General features: G+C 36.1%; 1 protein-coding gene across 1 annotated transcript; it reads right to left on the bottom strand.

The window, feature by feature from the left end:
• Window positions 1-575: 575 nt before the first annotated feature.
• Window positions 576-3,869, bottom strand: LOC135148469 (uncharacterized). The gene is made up of 10 exons (XM_064083701.1): window positions 3,493-3,869; window positions 3,334-3,390; window positions 3,013-3,210; window positions 2,759-2,839; window positions 2,109-2,683; window positions 1,822-1,999; window positions 1,605-1,733; window positions 1,086-1,223; window positions 800-997; window positions 576-710 (listed from the first exon to the last, which is right to left on the bottom strand). The coding sequence occupies exons 1-10, from the start codon at window positions 3,622-3,624 to the stop codon at window positions 576-578; spliced, it is 1,821 nt and encodes a 606-aa protein (XP_063939771.1). The 5' UTR covers window positions 3,625-3,869.
• Window positions 3,870-22,699: the final 18,830 nt, after the last annotated feature.

The following is a 22,699-nucleotide window of genomic DNA, read 5'->3' as shown; positions in this document are numbered from 1 at the left end:
ATTCTTCGTGTTTTTCCTTTATATTCTGCAATGACAACATTGATTTTTTATATTGTACACCATCGTTATTTTCTGTCATATTTCTCAACTTTTCAGACCTGAGTTATGAACAAAGTGGTCTAGGAGCACTATCTTAGCTTTGTTAGTAGTCTGGAGTTCACTATCTTAGATTTTCATTCACATTGTACATTATTGTTGTAATCTCCAAATTGTTAAACAGTTGATAAAGGTTTTGGGGAACACTCAGAATTACAAATAAATCAGCCCCCCCACCCCAGTACCAACTTTTATCTCGTACTCAGGTGGAGCTTCTAAGACCATTACAAGCAACAATGACAATCACATACCAAATATCCCCGATGAAACGAAATAAGTTTCATTTTCTTAACCATAAAATAATAGTTTAGCAGTGTTTAACAAATCAGATTCGAATTCAGCGAGGTACAATCAGCATAAAAAGTGCCACACTTTGGAGTCTTATATTTTTTAACCTAATAAAAAACTACACACATTCAAATGGAAGACAATAGATCTTTGCCGCAATGTAGACAGTCAGCTTCTGGCACACTTTTTCCCTAGTTATTCCTTCTTAGTTTTGAAATCTTGTTCATGCCTTTGATTGCAAGATTCCTTCTTCGATTGCGAGACCACGTCAACAACCGGTGGCAATATATGTATCGAAGTTTGTTCAGAACAGACTTCTGGTTGTCCTGGACACACAAATTAAGCAGTTAGTACTTTTGGTCCATGTACAATTCACTCGCATGTTTCAAATAAATTAATTTAGAATAAGTCATACCTTTTCTGTTCGCAATCCACTCCTCCACAAAAAAGAATTTCCCATATAGGTTTCCATATGGCGCATAGCGAAAATCCCACAATCCTTATGATTTTCTGAAGTTTGCCATGCAGTAGATACTACAACCGGCACTAATTTTTGTATTTGAGGGTATTTTGGCAAGTCATAGCATGACAAGAATTGGCAAAAGCAATCATGCTGTTTTCAAAAAATAATAATCAGTTACATGAGTCTTACACATGGATATAAGTCCTATATCATCTAACAACATCATTATTTAACTTACCAATTTCTCTGGAAGATCACCATAAGTTTCCTCAATAGATGCTGTCTGAACTCGATTGTCCAATATTTCACACCGAGGTTTTCTCAAGTCATATGCTATTAAATAGTGATGCGCCCCAGTATAAATTGGGAATACAAACTGTAGATAAAGAAAAAAGAAATTTTTCACTAAAGGTCATATCAAAAATAACTATTTACTCCTCTAATTTCATTATCAACTTCTGGCTTTATTTTACCTACTACAATTTATTATTTTAAAGACAAAACAATAAATTAAAATTGAAAATTTCAGCAATAGTATCATTATAACCACTTTGTCTACAGTTTCCAAATCATGTCCCACACTATCTTTAGTCCTCTTGTTATCTGATGCATTAAAATTTACTTGCTACAATCTCGTTACATTGTTTTATTTTTAGTTGTGCTCTATCATTCCTATTCTAGGGCCTAGATTATTTTTAAATGTTTAGTAAACACTATAAACCAAATACTATGACCTCTTACAGATGGCTGGCCTTACCAAATCGAAGTCATTGACGTCGTACTGCTTGTTGTGCACTTCATTAGCCATTGCAAGCGCCAAATCTACATGATCATCGAAAGCGCAATATCTGCTCAAGGGGTCATACTGTAACTGCAACGGACCATACTGTGCATGAACATGAATATACAACAGATTTTAGAAACAAAAGTCAATATGGTATGCCAATCAAAACAGATAAAATTCCTCGTCTTACCGTAGTTTCAGTGGTCAAAAATAATCTCAGTGGAGAATTCTCTGATCTTAGTATCTCATTCTCATTAAGGATGTAGCTCCAAGTGTCAATTAAGGTCGTCTCTACCATTTTACTGTCATGCAGTGACTGGAAATGAGCCTTTGTGCAGTAACGCCCATTCCATTCAAATAAATATTCCCTAAGTCATGAGATTATAAGATATAGTTAATCAAATTCCACAAAAAAATTGTCCCTCAACATCAAAAAAATCCATTAATGATTTACGTAGTTTACGCAAGGTTGCTTACTCTTTATTGCGCTTGTTTTGCATAACCCAGTCCCATGCATCTTTCTCATCAGCACCAATCTTGTGGGCGTTAACATCAACCACTCTTGTAACAAAAGGAGACCTACACACTTGTGCTGGAACAAACCCGCGCCTCGGCCTTTCAGTAATACATTCCACACTCTTGCCTTTTACCATTTCCTTTCGATCAGTATCACCTTCTACGTGTGTATTCCCATTTTTGCCTTCATCCTTATCCATCTGTATTTTTAAGTTCCCAGGCAACATTCCCTCCATTTCAATGTCAAGGTTTTTCAGAGGCATTTGTGACAATCCCAGAGAGAAGCTCGGCACAAATTCTGCGTTGTCTTCTTCTGTCTCAACAGCTTTCTTGCGTGTTTCACTAGCAGAGCACAAACCTTTAGTCATTGGGCTTGTTTCCTCAAATAATTTGAAAAAGAAAGGGAACTCCTCTTTCGCATTTGCAAGTCTTTTATTATCCGGATAGAGAGCAAATGTGGTAACACACTCAGTTAAACACTTTTTGTACAAGACGTCCAACTGGTTAAGGCTACTCAAAAATCCCTCGACATATGGCTGCAAAGGAAAAAAATGCTCATATAATGAATCGAACGACCAAATATAAGTGCAAATCCTCTTATAATGCCTTACCTCCTCTGCAAAGTGTCTATCGATTTCCTCTCCAACTCGAATTTGGGTCCCGCGTTCAATAACAGGGTCAACTTTAGATACCTGATTGTATTACAAAATGAATCACATAAATTTATTTGTTATATACTTATCTGACTACATAAAATACATCGTTGTTCATCACCTTAAAAATGCACCACTTAAAAATAAATACATAGACACAAGGATGCATTCGATTTAAATTCTACTGACTATATTATAACTCCGATAAGTACCTTCGTGTTGTCCCTGTTTGCTGCTTCTCCAAGAGCAATCTCAGTTAGCCCCGCCTCTTCATTTGGGATTGAATAACATTTGTCCTGCACCAAACTTTTCAAAATTTTTTGATCCTGCTGATTACTTTTCATAGTAGAATCTGCGCTCACCCCGGCCTCATCAATTACTATATCCTCACTGTCTGGCACTATATCATCCTGAAACACATTTTAACATAATGCAGACTACACTACATTAGTACTGCAAGGCCTCCAAATAATTTATTTACGTCAAGGGATACCAATAAAAGAAACACAGAAACTATATACACTAACACGCACATTCACATCAACTTCGATGTTGTCCAACTCCATCCGTACGTGACCGTCTACATTGTCCTGCATTGTAAACTCACAATCATAAACACTTAACAGAAAAAATAACAGCATTACACTCAGAATTTAATTTGCACATCAAACAGATCCCTAATTTTGTACTACCTGAAGCAGTTGGTCACTTTGGCACAACTTGTCCTGCAACTTTAGTTCCTTCCTCTCTGCAACATCTTGTTTTTGCTGACATTTTTCTCCAAACAGCATTTGTTCACGATTTTTATCCCTCAGAGATTTCATTACATTTTCATTTCCCCCGATCTTGTCATCTGATATCTGTTACACAAGAATAAAAATTATCACTTTTACACCTCTAATAATTACCTAGCTTATGTAGATACCTCCAATATTTCGCCGTATCCAAAGCAACTATTCTTCAACTCATAGTTCTGCCTCTCTTTCAAAAGCATGTCAGACCAACCGTAATAAGCTGGAGTCTTCAGCGGCACTCTGGTGGTTTCCTTGTTTACAACACGACTCACATACAAGTACTGCACATGTATAAAATCCAACAATTAAAATGGAAACAAAATTAAACATTTAAATTCCAAAAAACCAAATTTGCACTTACAATTAAAAAAGGCAATGGGCCTGTGAAATTCCTTTTTTTGGCCTCAACCCAATACCTATGTGTCTTCTTCAGTTTATCTACGAGTAAGCCACACCAGTTGTACTTGCCACAATTGTCAATGTCCCCAGCAAAACGCACCATGTCCCTCAATACGTACCTGCCCTGATTGTTTTCTATAAAAAAGTTATAGACCATAACCAAAAAATTAAACTTGAAGTTTTCATCAGCCTTGTCACTAGACACCAGTTCTCCCCTAACCATCTTTGGTGTCACCTTACAGACTTTAACATCGGGGAACTGCTTGCCCCATAAATCAAATGCTCCTTTTGCATTTCTGTATAAAATCTTCTCAGACCCACGTGGGAGGCCAATTGTTTTTTGCACAATCTCTTCTGTTATTTTGATTTGCCCAGCTGCCACAACCAGAGAACAACTATCTTCTACAAAAGCATCCACAACATTGTATCCTAGACGATGTGGGTAATGCTCCATTCTGAAGTTCAAAATGTCTCCAAAACCAGAGGACACTGCCCAATCAAATTGCTCTTTCGAAAGATTCTCAAGCACGTCTCTGATGATAGCAGGCGAGAATTTTTTCTGTATATAATTATCGTATGTCCTCACTTTCTTTCCTTTTTCGTTGATTTTGGGACTTGGAATCTTAACTCTTCTCTTTACATCAACTAGCCTGGAATTTCCTCTTTGCACTTTAGCTCGAGCAGTACAAGTACCCTGTACCAAGTGACAAAATAAGAATTTAGATGTACTACATCTATTATAATCATATACCAGTTAAATGCAGAACAATCCATAATGTACAACTAGGGGAAAACTCAGCATGAGCTAGCATCAGTAGCAACATAAATAAAAAATATCATGCATGAGTGGCAACAAGATAATTAAAAAATTAAGCCATTGTGCTTCTTTAGAAGTGCGAATAAACCTGCACCCTTCCTCCGCTAGATTTTGATTTCCCTGTAGCCTTAGTCACACTACCATTTTTGCTTTGATTTCCTCTAAGTGCAGATAAACCTCTTTTTACTGTTCCTGTCTTCCCTTTAGCAGAGGTCTGTTTCCTTTTCTTTCCAGTAATCCTTTTGTCCTCAGATTCGTTGCTATCCCTAAACTTTTCTGCTGGTGTGACAAAATCTTCGTCCTCACTACTAGTTGCCACTGTCGTATCCTTCTTTCCAGAGCTGCAATCTATTACGATTTTGTCCTTCAGCACGCTGTCATCTGCTTTCCCACTAAGCTTCCGTGCTCTGCCCAAACCACCCCCCCAGTTTACATTCCTTGTGAATGATATAGTTTCTTCCACACTAGCCTCATCCTCTGCTTCAAGATCAACATAACTAGGCGTTTTTTTGCACCGCTTATTCAGCCAGGGAGAAAAAATTAGCCGATTGCTTCGTCTTTGACGCACTTCAAATTTCAGTCAACAGTATAAAACAATAATTAGTATCTAGCACACTTTACGCTTAAGTTAATATTATATGTTCCGTAACCACATAATTCTTTAAACATCTTTTTCTCATTACTAATTAAAATAAGTAAATAATTAAATTTATGCTCTCTCATCCAAACAGTTCAGCGCAGAACACTCTAAATAACTGTTCAGTTCTATTTTCAGACTGAATTCAGACTTATTTGCTTAAACCTAGTCGAGTATCTAAATTCAGACTGATACAACTTATTCATGTACACCATAACCGACTACATGCAGCATCACAATAATCTCAGTCACACATAAAAAGGTGAAAACAAAACAATATTAGTGAAGGATAATATCTTCCACTAATATATTAGGTGACTTGAAATGCAGGGCATGACATAAAGTATTAGAAAGCAAAAACAACTAAACTGGTATAGTATCTTGCAGTTATGATTTGGGGAATTATCAATTTGGGTGAATAACAAACCAAAAATATCCCTCGCACAAGCAAAATCACAACATGCACCAACTAATTTAACATCTGTCAATCTCGAGTGTAAAATTGTTGATATTTTGTAATACCTGAACTCATGATTACTCAGGTTCTGCACTCCGAGTTACTCAATTGAGATGTTGAATCCAAATTGAACTGTGTCCACTCCGAGAAAATACGATCACTTGATCCCCGCTGAAAGCGCCACACAATCGCGTGATTACAGTGGCAGAGATTTTGTAACTGCCTTTGCTTCTTGTTTTGCGGGATAAGAACATTTGAAATTCAACGTAGCTTTTTCTTTAAATCAAAAAAACATTACCTTTTAATCCTAGCCGCCTGTTCTATTTTTAATCTAACGGTGGAGGAGTAGGTCTCCAAAGTCTCTAAACTAAACATGTCTCTAAGGAGCTTAACTCATATATATATATATATATATATATATATATATATATATATATATATATATATATATATATATATATATATATATATATATATATATATAGAGTACTACTCCAATACAAACCTTCTTATTCTACAAACTAAAAACCCAGCTGGAATATCACTAAATTCTAAGGAGAATATCACCAAATTCTCCCACAACCCCACCTTCTCCTCCAATCCAGCAACTTCATGCCGCCATCCCATCCATGTCTGCCGCCACCCCATCCATGTCTGCTGACCCTCCATGTTCGCCTCCATCGTATCTACAACCAACGAATCCAACCCACTTCCCATTTATCCTTCTTCATCTTCTCCTCGTCGACGACCTCCATCTCGTTACTCCATTAACTCCATCCATGTCCAACACCTTCATCTCCACCGCCAACTACATCACTGCCACCACCACCAGAATCAAGTACAAGAACAGATCTGCATATTTTCCCCAATTTTCGGGAGTTTTCACCAAGTTTTGCAACACACATCACTAAATTACAAAGAGAATATCACTAATTCATGAAGCTCATATCACTAAATTTGTACAGTAGAATTCATTGATTTTTGTAAATATATCAACGGGTATATCAAAACTTGACAACATTATAATCCATGACAGAGTCTAGTCGTACGTCCACGAGATTGAGAGGGAGAGATCGTCGAAAAAAGAGCAAGGGAGGAGAAGGGAAAAGATGGAGGTGCTGATGACGGAGAGAAGACGGAGTTGGTGATGGCGGAGAGAGAGAGAGAGCAAGGATATTGATGACGGAGAGAGGAAGGGAGGGATAAAGTTAGTGCATATGATGGTGAAATCAGGGCGGGGAGGAGGTGAGTGGTAGTATTGGTTTTCTGGGTAACATTTGATCGGGGAAGATGAGCTGGGTGGGTGGGCTTTACTCATTAAACATTTGTTTTAGTGGAGTGCATTTAGTAATTACAAGAATTCAAATAGTGGTTTTTAGTTTTTATTTTAAGAGTGGTTTGTATTTGATCATGAGCCTATATATATATATATATATATATATGCAACTGATCAAATAGAAACCAATATTATTCTAGAAACTAGAAACCACTCCTTCGATCACTGTTTACAACTATAAAAATCACTAATTTCTATGTTGTTAATCACTATGTTATGCAGTAAAATCATCAGTTATTATCTTTGATAATTGAGAAGATTTACTTATGATTAATATTGATGGTCAATTATTGATGATCAATTATAGTTATAGGAGGTCCATGATGGTAGCAAATGACGGGATGAGGTGTGTGGTGATGGTAGATAATCGTTAGTAATGGCAAGTTATGATGACAAAGGGTGATTGTTAGATATAATTGATGATTACTAATGTTCTTAAAGTTTGTTTTAGAACAGGAATCATCAGAGTTTAATATGGAAGCTGATCAGAGTTTAGTAAAGTCTGACAGAGTTTGATAAAGTCTGACAGAGTTTGATAAAGTCTGATCAGAGTTTACATAGTCAAGACTCGACAGAGTTTACACGTGGAAAAAGCTCAGAAGCGGATATACTTCAAGGAAGGATAGAAGCGGAGGAGTGATTTGCTGACTATGGAAACTAAACAGAAAACTGGAGCAATCTTTGATTGATAGAATTCATAGCTGATTTATAGGATATCAAATCAGAGATTGATTTTGTAACAGTGTCTATATAAACACAGATTAGGGTTACTCTATATGAGTTGAGTTATCGAGTATATTTTACAGAACCCTAGCAGCTCTTAGTGATACATTATAAATCACTGAGAGAGTTTTTGTAACCATTTCAAGCTTTGTGAATAAGAGTTTACTGCTTTCAAGCTCTTATATTGTCTTACTGTGTTACAGATTGTGATCACTATATCAGATTATATAGTGAATTTATAGGACCTAACAAGTGGTATCAGAGCCAGCTCTGTTAAGATTACTACAGTGAGATCTTAAACACAATCATGTCTGAAAAATCACAAGCTTCATCCTTTAGAGTTCCAATCCTTAAGGCATCTGAATATCCAGTCTGGAAAGAGAGAATGATAATATTCTTAGACTCTGTTGATCCAGAATATCTTGACAGGATCTTTGATGGACCACATATGCCCACCAAGCTCTCTGTTGGGCTTGCTGATGAACCTCAGAAGATGGTTCCAAAAGAAAAGAAAGATTATACCCCTGAGGACATCCTGTCAATTAGTAAAGACTCAAAGGTGAAACACCTTTTGCACAGTGCCCTTGACAATGCAATGTCTAATAGGGTAATTGGGTGCAAAACTGCTAAACAAATCTGGGATGCTCTGGAAACCAGATGTCAAGGAACTCAGGCCATTAAGAAAAACAGAAAAACAATCCTTACACAGGAGTATGAGCACTTTGACTCAAAATCTGGTGAGTCTCTGACAGATCTGTATGACAGATTTGTCAAACTGTTGAATGACTTATCTCTGGTGGACAAGGAATATGATCTTGAAGACTCAAATCTCAAATTCCTTCTGGCTCTTCCTGAAAAATGGGATTTGAAAGTCACCACAATAAGAGACAATCTTGATCTTGGAGAAATGTCTCTTGATGATGTTTATGGAAGACTGAAGACTCATGAACTTGAAATGGAGCAAAGGAGCAAACGTCATGGAGGAAAATCAAAGTCTGTTGCTCTGAAAGTTCAAGAAGAAGCTGCTAAGAATAAAGGAAAAGCTCATGTCACAAAGTCTGACATTGAGTCATCAAACTCTGATGACTTAAACTCTGATGTCTCAGACTCTGATGACAGTGATGATGAAATGATGCAGTTAGCAGCATTGATGGTGAAAAGCTTCAAGAAATTGGCCTACAAAAAGTTCAACAAAGGCAAAAGTTTTTCAAGGAAAGACAGAAACTCTGACAGAGTTTATGATAAGAAGAATTTCAAGAAGAATGAGGGCAAGGAAGGGAAAGCTGGAAAAGCTGACAAGTATACCTGTTTCAACTGTGGTGAAAAGGGTCACTTTGCATCTGAATGCAAGAAAGCCAAAAAGGAAAAAGAAAAAGCCTTTATCACCAAGAAAGGAAACTGGACAGATACATCTGATTCAGAAGAAGAAGTCAATTATGCTCTGATGGCAAACACTGACAACAACTCTGAATCTCCTGCTAAGGTACCTCATTCTACTCTTGCCTTTGATACTGAAGATATAACTGAGTTAAGATTGTTTCTTAAAACTTTGCATACCAGCTTTAGAGATCAGACTTTAGAAAATGAAAGATTAAAATCTGAAACTCTAAGTGTAAAGAAAAGGAATGATTATCTAGAAAAAGAATTAGTTCAGATGTTGGAAGTTCAGAAAGAAAGAGATGATGCTGTCATTGTCAAAGATGAATTATTAAAGAGGTATGCATCTCTTCAATCAGAACTTGCTAAGGAAAGGGAAATTATTAAAACATGGACTAATTCAGGCAAAACTACTCAGGATATCTTAGGTAGTGGAAACTGGAAGAAGGGACTAGGTTACACTGATAACTCAGAAGCTGAGTCATCAAAAACAGAGTTTATTAAAACTCAAAAAACCTAAGGTTAAACCTGTCAAATTTGTTGTTGAATCCTCTAAGTCTAAACAGAGTAGACCAAAATCAGAGATTAACAAAAATTTAAATTCTGATAAGCCCAAACAGGTTAACATAGGACTGATGACTCAGAAACAGCTTAAACACAAGCTTAAAGAAGTAAAGTCTGATGACAAAAACAAGGAGCCTAGGAAGAACAGAAATGGCAAGATTGGAATAGACAAGAGTAATAACTACATGCCTGTTCCAAATGCACCTAGGAAGACATGCCATAACTGTGGTAATACTAATCATCTTGCTAATTTTTGCAGGAAGAACAAGGACATTAACTCTTTACCTAAAAAGTCTGGAGTTAGAAAAAGCAGTATTAGATATAAACCACAAGATCCATGTTTTCATTGTGGTAGTTTATGGCATTCTATTTATACTTGCAAAGAATATCATAGTTTGTATTATGATTATTATCAATTGAAACCTTCTTTGAAGAAGTTTAATAAAAGCTCTGCAAGTACAAAATCTGTTTCTAGTACAAACTCTGTTGCAAAGTCTGTTAGCTCAAACTTTGATAATAATACCGCTGCAAAAGCTAACAAACTTAATAAGGCCAAGGGATCCAAGCAAGTCTGGGTCCTTAAAACTAACAATTAGTGGTCTTTGTGATTGCAGGGCAACAGGAAGAATATTCTAGTCTTGGACAGTGGATGTTCAGGACACATGACAGGAAATAAGTCCCTGCTGTCAGAGTTTGTGGAGAAGCCTGGCCCAAGTGTTTCTTATGGAGATGGCAACATAGGAAGGACTCTGGGATATGGCAACATCAATCTTGGAAATGTCATCATATCAAATGTAGCTCTTGTTCAAGGGCTAAAACACAATTTACTCTCTGTCAGTCAAATCTGTGACAGAGGATATCATGTTGATTTCTATGAAGAACACAGTGAGATAGTAAGCAAGTCAACAGGCAAAGTGGCAGTGATCGCTCACAGACATGGGAATATTTATGAAATCCACTTGCCTACAAACTCTGAAGGAAAAGCAATCTGCTTGTCTACAAGGATCTCTGCAGAAGAAAGTTGGAAGTGGCATAAGAAGCTCTCACACCTAAACTTCAACTCCATAAATGAGCTTATAAAGAAAAAGCTTGTGAGAGGACTCCCTGAATCACTACTTACATCTGATGGATTATGTGATTCATGTCAAAAGGCCAAGCAGAGAAAGACATCCTTCAAGAGTAAGACTGAATTCTCAATAAAGAAACCATATCATCTTCTACATGTTGATCTATTTGGACCAGTTAATGTACCATCTATTGCAAGGAAGAAATATGCTCTTGTCATTGTTGATGAGTATACCAGATACACTTGGGTATATTTTCTTCACTCTAAAGATGAAACAGCCTTGCATCTGATGGATCATGTGACACAACTGGACCATGGATCTGAAGACAAAGTGAAGATCATTAGAAGTGATAATGGAACTGAGTTCAGAAATTCAACAATGGAAGAGTTCTGCAAAGAAAGAGGTGTAGTGCAACAATTCTCTGCACCTGGTACACCACAGCAAAATGGTGTAGTTGAAAGGAAAAACAGGACTCTTATAGAAGCTGCCAGAACTATGCTTGATGAGGCTAAATTGCCTACTTATTTCTGGGCAGAAGCTGTTCAAACAGCCTGTTTCACTCAAAATGCAACCTTGATTAATAAGCATGGCAAGACCCCATATGAGATGGTGAAGAAAAAGAAGCCAAATCTGAAGTATTTTCATATATTTGGGTGCAAATGCTTTGTCTTGAAGACTCATCCAGAACAGCTTACCAAGTTTGATCTAAAAGCTGATGAAGGCATCTTTGTAGGTTATCCTCTGATAACAAAGGCCTTCAGAGTCTACAATCTAAGAACCAAGGTGATCATGGAATCCATACATGTGTCATTTGATGACAAGAAAATCATGGGCTTAACTGATATGGATGATCATGAAGAACTGCATTTTGAAAATGAAGAAATATTCTCTGATTCGATAAACTCTGATGAGCAGTCAAACTCTGACTGTGAAAAAGATACAGCAAACTCTGATGAAAATTTACAAGTTCATGATGATGGAGCACTTGCTGAGGGGGAGCATCAGAATGTTTCAGACTCTACCCAAGATTCCTCAGAGAATGCTGACTCAAACTCATCAGAGAATACTGATTCAAACTCTGATAGCACAAATACAGGGGGAGCTACAGAGAATAATCAACAGAATCAAGAGAGCATGGATCAAGGGGGAGGATCCAATGATGAAAATGGTCAACTTCCACATGCTAGGAAGTGGACAAAATCTCACACACCTGATTTAATAATTGGAAATCCAGAAGCAGGTGTGCAAACAAGGACAGCTACAGCAAATGAGTGTTTACATCATTGCTTTCTGTCTCAAACTGAACCAAAGAAAGTGGAGGAAGCTCTTCAAGATGCTGACTGGATTCAAGCCATGCAAGAGGAGCTAAATGAGTTTGAGAGAAACAAAGTATGGACCCTAGTACCAAGACCTAAAGACAGATCCATAGTTGGTACAAAATGGGTGTTCAGAAACAAAACTGACAGTGAGGGTGTCATTACAAGAAATAAAGCAAGGCTTGTGGCAAAAGGGTATTCACAACAGGAAGGTATTGATTATGATGAGACATTTGCTCCAGTTGCAAGATTGGAGGCAATCAGAATCTTTCTGGCCTATGCTGCTCACAAGAAATTCAAAGTATTTCAGATGGATGTCAAAAGTGCTTTTCTAAATGGGAAACTGGATGAAGAGGTATATGTTGAACAACCTCCAGGTTTTGTGGATCCAAAACATCCAGACTATGTCTACAGGTTGGACAAAGCACTTTATGGACTAAAGCAGGCTCCAAGGGCATGGTATGAAACTCTAGCTCAATTTCTTCTTGAAAGTGGATTTACTAGAGGTACCATAGATAAAACTCTGTTTTATTTGAATCATGGCAATGATCTGCTTTTAGTTCAAATCTATGTTGATGACATTATTTTTGGCTCCATAATGCTAAACTCTGTCAAAGATTTGCCAAGCTCATGCAGTCTAGGTACCAAATGAGCATGATGGGGGAACTCAGTTATTTTCTGGGTTTACAAGTTGAACAGACTGAAGCTGGGATTTTTATAAATCAAGCCAAGTATACCAGAAATCTTTTAAAGAAATTTGGTATGCAAGACAGTTCTGCTGCAACTACTCCTATGGCAACAGCAACAAAACTAGACAAAGATACTGGTGCATCAGTGGATATCACAAACTATAGAGGAATGATTGGATCATTGCTTTATCTGACTGCAAGTAGACCAGACATTATGTATGCCACATGTCTATGTGCAAGATTTCAGGCAGATCCAAGAGAACCTCATCTGATTGCAGTAAAGAGGATATTCAGATATCTCAAGGGAACCACATCATTGGGACTATGGTACCCTAGAGAATCAGATTTTAGTCTTATTGGATACTCTGATGCAGATTTTGCAGGTTGCAAAATTGACAGGAAAAGCACAAGTGGGAGTTGTCAATTTCTGGGTGGAAGACTAGTTTCTTGGTACAGTAAGAAGCAGAAGTCCATCTCAACATCAACAGCAGAATCAGAGTATATTGCTGCAGGCAGCTGTTGTGCTCAAATTCTTTGGATGAAGAATCAACTGTTGGACTATGGGTTATCCTTCTCTAAAATTCCTATTTATTGTGATAACCAAAGTGCTATTGCTATGACAGGAAATCCAGTTCAACATTCTCTGACAAAGCACATCAGTATAAGATATCATTTTATAAGGGAGCATGTGGAGGAAGGAACCATTGAACTTCACTTTGTTCCTACTGAACAGCAGCTAGCAGACATTTTCACCAAGCCATTAAGTGAAGCAACTTTTACTAGGCTGGTGAATGAGCTAGGAATGATATCAGGAACTGAGTAAACATATTGGTTAGATCTTTAAAATTTAACTTGTCAAATTTACCATATGTATTACTCACACATCTGCCATGATATACTCTGATTGATAAAATCTGATGACATTCTCTGATAATATACTCTGTTTGCTTTACTCTGATAACATTCTCTGATAATATTCTCTGATGCTTCTACAACTCTGAATCTTGATAAGTGATCTCATTTTTTTATCTTCTCTGAGACAAAACACCTATGAAGATACCATGAAGCATGTTCTGAATGAGTAATCATGAATCTCAACTAAGTTCCTTAATCCTGATCTCAATTTTGTGCTACACTAGTTCACACTATGCATGCTGATATCATTGAGACTCTACTACTTCACATATCTTAATTATAAGTGAGACTGATTAATTTAAATTTTCTCTCATATACTAGACAGTGATTATAAACTCTGATGTTTTTATTACCTGAGACAAAACCCCCTGAAAAATAAACATGGTACTCCTTTGAGATCTTAGATGTTAATATGACAGTGACTGGGAAGAACCAAACATTTGCTGGTATTAAGTAATTGCTAAGATTTTATAATCTATGGTGACCAGTCACAATCTCTGATTACTGGAGAAATACTAATGCAATAGTATATTTAAAGGTCGTGCCTCACTCACACTGAGAAGCGTCCTGATGAAAAAAAAAAAAAAAAAAAAAAAAAAAAGGGGGTAGATTATTGATTATCTTCAGAGTATGTCCTAGTCTAAGTTTTGAGAGTTTGAATAAATTATTCAAAGTCTACCTTATAATTACGAAATTGTGAAATTTTATATTCTCTGATTTAACATGACCACACACATTTCACAAGCACATTATTGAGCTATGGATTTCAGAACAAACTCTGATTTATTGATGAATATTCTGAAAATTATGTCTTTATTCTGAGGTTCGCAGAAATTTAATTTCTTTGTCTTAAATCTCAGAGTTTAAAAATTCGAGAGATTTAATCTTGATTTTTTTTCTCAAATATTCAGAGAATGTGAAGAGAATGTGTTTCAAACGGATGTATTATTAGTGGGTTTACATGCAAAACATTTTAATAGGAGAACGTGTAATCAGCATTTATTACTGCGCATGTTTTACTGCAATCATGATTACTACTCTCGTTTCTCCATCCCACTAACACTCATCTACCAGTTATATTTTGACAGGTGTCTGATTGAACAAAAAGCCCATGCGTGCTCAGTTCAACAAAATCTGAAGAGTTTTTCAGATCAGATTTTATTGCTTATTATTCACCTTCTAAACAAAACTCTTACACTCTGTTCTCTGAAATTCAAATCTTCGTCTACACATTTCCTCAAACATCTTCTTTTCATAATCTCTGTTCTAATGGCCACTACAGCTTTTATCTTGGCAGGTGTTGAATTCGTTCCTAATAACTATGCAGCCATCCTTGACACTGCTGAAGCCCCAAGGGATTATCATCCCTTTCAGCGATTCTTGGCACAAAGTGTCATCGGTACCGCTCTCACCGCTCCTGCAAGACTTTCAGGAAGCCAAATCATCAGCTTTTGGAAGACGGGTGCATATGACAATGGTGGTGCAGATGGATCACCATCAATTGTGTTTTCCTATGACGGGGAGGAGTATGCAGTTACTCCAGCAACAGTTCGTCAGGCACTTAACTTGCCAGAACATTCTGCGTACATTACCAATGGAGATGCAAATCTCAGATCAATGATGCTTGAATTGGGGTACTACGAATCTCTGGATAAACTGGGTCAGTTGAAGCGTCCATGGCTCAATAAGGAGTGGAGTTTTTTCTTTGATTGCGTTACCAGAGCTTTCCAGAAGAAATCTACAAACTGGGATGCTATTCCAATGGACATGCTACAAATCGGGTATTCTCTGATCTATTCTACTGCTTTTGATTTTGGTAGATTAGTTCTTAGAAATATTGGTGAAAGAATGCTTGAGAACAGGAATGTTATATATTTCTCAAGATTTTGCCAATTGTTGTTTAATGCCACTGTTGGAGAAGTGGATTTTGATGCTGCAGATGAGATCAAACCTTTTAAACTTCATAAAAGGGCTTTTAAGGATCTCATATCTAAAGATGAGAAGAGACCAGTTCTCAGGCCTCTGCAAATCCCAGCTCCTTTCAGAGCAAGGCTGAACCTTCCTCAGGCACCACAACAACAGCCTCAACAACCTCAACCACAACATCCAACCTCTCCCACAATCACCAGAAAACAAAGATCATCAACTACAAAACCATCCAAATCTACAAAGTCTGATGACCAACCCTCTACAACCAAAACCAGAACCTCTGTTGATACACAAGTTCTAAAGACAAAGTCTGATAAACCAGCAAACTCTGATGCTGCAAACTCTGATAATGTCCACAATAAAGCTGCTTCTCCTCCAAAGCAGAAGAAAAGAAGAAGACTTGTTGCAGCATATGAATATGATGATCTAGAAACTGCACAAGTTGCAAACTCTGAACCTACTCCTACAACAGTCTCTGAACCTGTTCAAGTCAGTCCTCAAAAGCCAGCTCGATTCAAAAGAAGGGCTAACAAGCCTGCAAGAGCAAAAGTTCCAATTACTGAAATCACAGATTTCACAGTTGAGGAAGAACAAACACCATCAACTCCAGTAGCTGAAAATTCTCAAGCTCTGATGGTGCTTCCTATCACAGCTGTTCCTTTGCAATCTCCTACAGCATCTTCTACTTCATCTGAGGTAGATGAAGAAATTGTTTGCAAAGAACCTACCACAACTGAAGCTGGAGCAAATATGGCTGATCTTCATACTCCAGTATCTGATCATGGACCTTCTACTCAAATTCCTACTTCTCCAATGAAAATTCCAGAAGGTGCCATAGTTCATGATACAGCTCCAGACAACTACAGGTCTGATGTAGTTGATGAATCTGACAGGGTAGCTATGGAAGCTCTGCAATCTCTTGCTCAGACTGGTGAAGAGACTATCAAATCACAGTCTGAAGCTAAAGGAAAATCTGCTCAAGACAGTGTGGAGAAAGTTGCTGATCCTGTTCCTGATGCTGACAAAGCAAACTCTGAGGCTGATACTGAGGATGATGATAGTTCCTCTGAAAATGATGGAAATGATGGAGTTCCTTTGACTCAACAAAAGTGGGAGTCTACTAGCCAGTATACTGCCAGGCTACAAACTCTGACCACAGACTCTGAGCCACTTCCCAGGGATCTTCAAGTTGATCCTCCAAATGAAGTATGGGATAAACTCTGGTTGAGTCACCAGCATTCCTTGGAAACACCTAAAGCTGAAGAGTTCTTATCTATGGCAGAACAGAAAATTACAAACTCTGATGTTATGTCAAGCCTCAAGGGCACAATTCTATATCTGAAGACATTTCATCCTGCTCATGCCCAGACATCTAAATCAATAGATGGTCTAAGAACAGAGGTGGCAAAAGTCAAGGAGACAAATGAACTGGAAAAGAAGAGGACCATCAATCCTATGAAAGAGAATGTACAGAAGCTGGTAACTGCTAATGAATCTCTGGACAAACGGATGACCATGATTGAATCAAATCAAGAAAAGATGTCCAAACAGCTTGAAGCCATACAAACTTCACTTTCTCTGATCACATCCATATTGATTCCTGATGAGGATGATGTCAAAAAGGGGGAGAGAGTAGCTCAAGTCAAATGCAAGTCTACTACTCAAACTCTGAAGAGGAAGAAGAAGGATGATGATGATGATATTGATGATTTCACCAAGCACAAGAGATTTCAAGCAGGGACTGGTGGAAGAGTTTCAAACTCTGACAGTCAGAAACAATCTAAGCAAAGCACAAAGTCTGGTCCAACTCACAACATCACATCTGGATCTAATCAAAGACCAGTGACTGGATCAGACAAACCCATGACTGATGAAGAGCTTGCTAGATTGGTTTTTGAACAAGAAAATCCAGAAGCAAATTTGAATTTGGAGTTGATTGCTGCAGAGGAAGCTGAGCTGAAAAAGGAACATATTGAAGCCATAAACTCTAGAAAGATCCAAAAGCCTGCAAAGTCAACTACCAAGCCAAAAGAAAAAGGAATACTGATCAAGGAATCTACTGTTGCTGATCAGAGTTTACCAGTCAAAAAGGTATACTCTGAAGATGAATACACCTCCAAGGGTAAAAGCAAAGTAGATGAAAATCTGGAGAAAGGCTGGGAAAAGAAGAAGCCTACAACCTCTGACAAGGATCAAGTTGTGAAGGAAAAGAAAACAGAAGCTGCAATCTCTGAAAAAGCTCATGTTGCAGAACCTCAAAAAGAAAGATTGACCTCTGACACAGCTCAAGTCAATAAGGAAGCAAAGAAAGACACAGTCTCTGACAAAGCTCAAGCTGTGTTCAAACCAACAACTACTCCACTGGCTGGATTTGCAAAGCCTACTCTGATGACTGAAATAAGTTTTGAAAAAGGCTCAATTAAACCATTTTCTCATCAAAAGGCAGGAAGAGATAAAGGAGGGCTGGGATCCAAGTATGAAAAATTTGATCAGAGTATAGGATCAAGACCAGATGACCCCTCATCTCTCTGTGCTCCCAAGATTGGAGTATTGCAAGACAGAATGGACAAACTTGATTCAGTCCAGTTGGTAAAAAATGACAGAGGAGATAATATCCTTATCTACTTCATGTCTGATGGAACAGTGTTTAGAGTACTTGAAGCAGATCTATATGCTAAACACTGGGAAGAATTGAGATATGTATCATACATATTTCAAGTAAAGAACAAGTCAGGACAACACATCTCCAACCTGCTAAAAGATCAAATCAGAAGAAAGATGGGGATTACAGGAAACAAAAATGCTGGACTTTTCATTCCTAAATACCTCAATCATAAAGGACAGCTGGTGGAGATGAAGAAAAATTCAGCAAAGATTGAAACAATAGGTGGAATCAGAACTCTTGCATTTAATGAAGAGTCTGATAAAGCTTACAATATCAGGCTGGATAGGGACTTGAAGAAGAATAAGATCTATGATCTCAGAGCTGCAATTTATCAAACTGGAGTTTCAGATCCAGAGCTGAGAGAGATCAAGAGACAAATGATTACAGTGCTTGAAGAAGCTGAGAAAGAACTCCTCAGAGAGTATCTAAAGACAGCAAATGGAATCTATGCAGCTAAGGAGTAAAGTATCTGTAAGTTTTAAAAGTTTTCTGTTATATAGTTAAACTCTGTTGCATTTGACTTAAATGTTTTGACATCATCAATTATCTGTTAACTTGCACATAACTTATTCATGCACAAGTTGGGGGAGATTGTTAGATATAATTGATGATTACTAATGTTCTTAAAGTTTGTTTTAGAACAGGAATCATCAGAGTTTAATATGGAAGCTGATCAGAGTTTAGTAAAGTCTGACAGAGTTTGATAAAGTCTGACAGAGTTTGATAAAGTCTGATCAGAGTTTACATAGTCAAGACTCGACAGAGTTTACACGTGGAAAAAGCTCAGAAGCGGATATACTTCAAGGAAGGATAGAAGCGGAGGAGTGATTTGCTGACTATGGAAACTAAACAGAAAACTGGAGCAATCTTTGATTGATAGAATTCATAGCTGATTTATAGGATATCAAATCAGAGATTGATTTTGTAACAGTGTCTATATAAACACAGATTAGGGTTACTCTATATGAGTTGAGTTATCGAGTATATTTTACAGAACCCTAGCAGCTCTTAGTGATACATTATAAATCACTGAGAGAGTTTTTGTAACCATTTCAAGCTTTGTGAATAAGAGTTTACTGCTTTCAAGCTCTTATATTGTCTTACTGTGTTACAGATTGTGATCACTATATCAGATTATATAGTGAATTTATAGGACCTAACAGTGATAGACAAATCATGGTTGTAGATGACGACGGGGTTAGTGGGAGGGGTTGATAATTATGCTGGGAGCTTAATTAATGCCGTATGATTGAAGATGATGATGATATACGTTGCATATATGTGTATTTATATACTTATATTTGTCAGATTTCGCATATATAAAATAGTGATTCCTGATATACAAATGAGTAATTTTTGTAGTTAAAAACAGTGATGAAAAATTGTCCAGGGACCAGTTTCTAGTTTCTAGGCTAATTTAGTTTCTAGTGGAGTAAGCCCCTATATATATATATATAAAAGAGGATGCGGACGTCTCTAGAATTGCTCGATTCAGTCTTCTGATTTTTCTTAAATTTCGGATAGAAAATATAATTATACTTCAAAAAATCTGGTTTAATACAGTTCTAAAGATAATACAATTCTTTTCTTATTAGATTCTAAAGATAATATTCTAGAATCTTAATATTTAGGAATCATAAACTTATTTTTTATTTATACATTAATATACAAATTATTAATGAAGTACAATTCTTATTTTAAAAGATTATAAAATTTATAGTTGTAAGGATGCAGGGTGTCTCAATGACTCCAGTTTCGGACCACCCACCAGAATTTTTGCTTACTATTGACCAAGCCCCAGGTCATTTCAGAAAATTCTCTCTTATCAATAGCTGCAACGCTCCCAGAACTAACATATATAAAATAAGAATCATATATTGATTTTATGATAATGTAAATGATTATTAGTAATGTGTTTGACGGGCACGGGAGGCGGCCCAAACTAATTTGTATCTAAATAATAATAATTTTTCTATTAGTATTATGTTTGACGGGAAAGTGGCTAAAATATTTTTTTATCTATGTAATAATATATTTTTTTTATTAAAACGGGACCATGGTTCAAAATAATTTTTATCCAATCATAATCTTTAATTTTATCATAATTAAAATAATTTTTATATTTTTTTAAACTAACAAACATAGATAAAATACAATTTATATTTAAGATTTGTAAGGTAATACGTACAATTTTTATTTTCAATTTAGTCTTATAATTTTCTTAAATTTCGAATAAAAAATAAAGGATTGTAAAGATAATAATCATTAAAAAACTAATAGCAAAAAAATTAGAACCATAAAAGAATAATAATTTTTAACTAACAAACAAGAATCATAAAATAAAAATAATTAATAAAATAAAATAGGATATATAAAATAGGAATCATATATTGATTTTATGATAATGTAAATGATTCTCGATTAGTATTGTGTTTGACGGGCACAGGAGGCGGCCCAAACTAATTTTCATCTAAATAATAAAAAACTTTCTATTAGTTTTATGTTTGACGGGAAAGTGGCTAAAATAATTTTTATCTATGTTATAATATATTTTTTTTGCTAAAACGGGCTCACGGTTCAAAATAATTTTTATCCAATTATAATCTTTAATTTTATCATAATTAGATAATTTTTATTAGTATTGTGTTTGACACTCAAACTAATATTTAAATTATGATGTTTTGTTATTAGTATTGTGTTTGACAAGTGAGCGGTTCAAACTAATTTTGATCTAAATTATACTGTAGTATTTAATTTTATCATAAAAATAATAATTATGGATTAATATTGTCTTTGACGGGAGAGGGCGTTTCGAACTAATTTTATTATTTGTATTGTGTTTGACAGATGACCACTTAAACAATTTTTTATACTAATTATAATATTTTTTTATTAGTGATATGTCTAACCGGAAGATGACTCAAAATAATTTTTATTCCATTATAATATTAATTCGTATCAAAATTTATACAAAATTTATAACACCGCTGCGAAGCGCGGCTTTATTCACTAGTATAATATAAAATATTGAGCTTTTAACAAGTTAGTACATTATTAGGAGCGTGAGCTCCGATAATCTTTATACTCACTCCTAACATTATATTTTATTCTATTTTCTTTTTTCTCTCGTTTTGAGATTTCTTTTCTCTCTCGTTTTGAGAGTCGACTCCCGTATTAGGGTTTCAGCGGTCACTTCTCCACCTTCCATATCTTCATCTCCTCACCAATTAACCCCTTCGCTCTCTCATCCCCTCTATTATTTTACCAGTTTTTCAATAAAACCAAGATCTAATCTTGTTTGAGTACCTTGTTATCAAGGTTGTGTGCCCATCTTTTTGGGATGTCATTTTGTTATGTTTTCGTATTTTTATGTGTCTTGATGTGTCGTTCGATTATCAATCTGGAAAGGATTTATACGGTATTTTGGGAGATCAGTAAGACTCGCATCGCTTTCGGAACCATAGTGGATACCGCAAGAGCTCACCTTTCACAACAAATAATTGTTCATGTTTTGGGGACGTTTGGTGCTCCAAGATCAGTTAATTTGATTGATGATTTTGAATATTGGGCTACAGATAATACTTATGTGAAGGTCAATTGCGATACTACTAGTTTCATTACTGATGTAGGTTGGATTACTCGAAATATCATTGTAATACTTTTTAGATTGAAGAATATGAATATTCTATTTGTTAAGCGATCTGAAAACAAAACGACTATTTATTTAGTTCGTTCTTTGTTTCATAATCATATTGTAGTTGACAGTTCGGGGGTTTGTCCCGGCTGGGTTTGTGCTTCGTATCAATAAAATCTTTTGTTTGTCAAAAAAAAACATTATATTTTATTCTTATTTGAACTCCACTAAAATTCAAATAGGTGAGAATGAATATTGTATTGTGAAATACAAGTTAAGAGCTATATAGTGGCTCCTAAAAGATAGGAGAGCGAAGAGGCTCTTAGTGTTTTTAAGAGCCACTAAGAGCATCTCCAAGAGCCTCCTAGTTGGCTTTTAAATATAATATAAATAATGTGGCTCTTAGCAATTTAGTACAAAGTTAAGAGCAAGTCCAATAGGTTACTTATCTCATTACCTGTTAATAATATAAAATAATGAATCCCAGTGAGTCTTAGGGATTTAGGTAATCTATTTTTAGTGTCAACTCCAATAGCAATCCCTATATTTGTTCTCTTAAGATTATTTTAATAATAAATTT

Source organism: Daucus carota, chromosome 8, assembly GCF_001625215.2.
Source record: "Daucus carota subsp. sativus chromosome 8, DH1 v3.0, whole genome shotgun sequence".
Taxonomy (NCBI): domain Eukaryota; kingdom Viridiplantae; phylum Streptophyta; class Magnoliopsida; order Apiales; family Apiaceae; genus Daucus; species Daucus carota.
The sequence above is the reverse complement of the archived record's forward strand: the minus strand, read 5'-3'. Positions and strand labels throughout refer to the sequence as shown.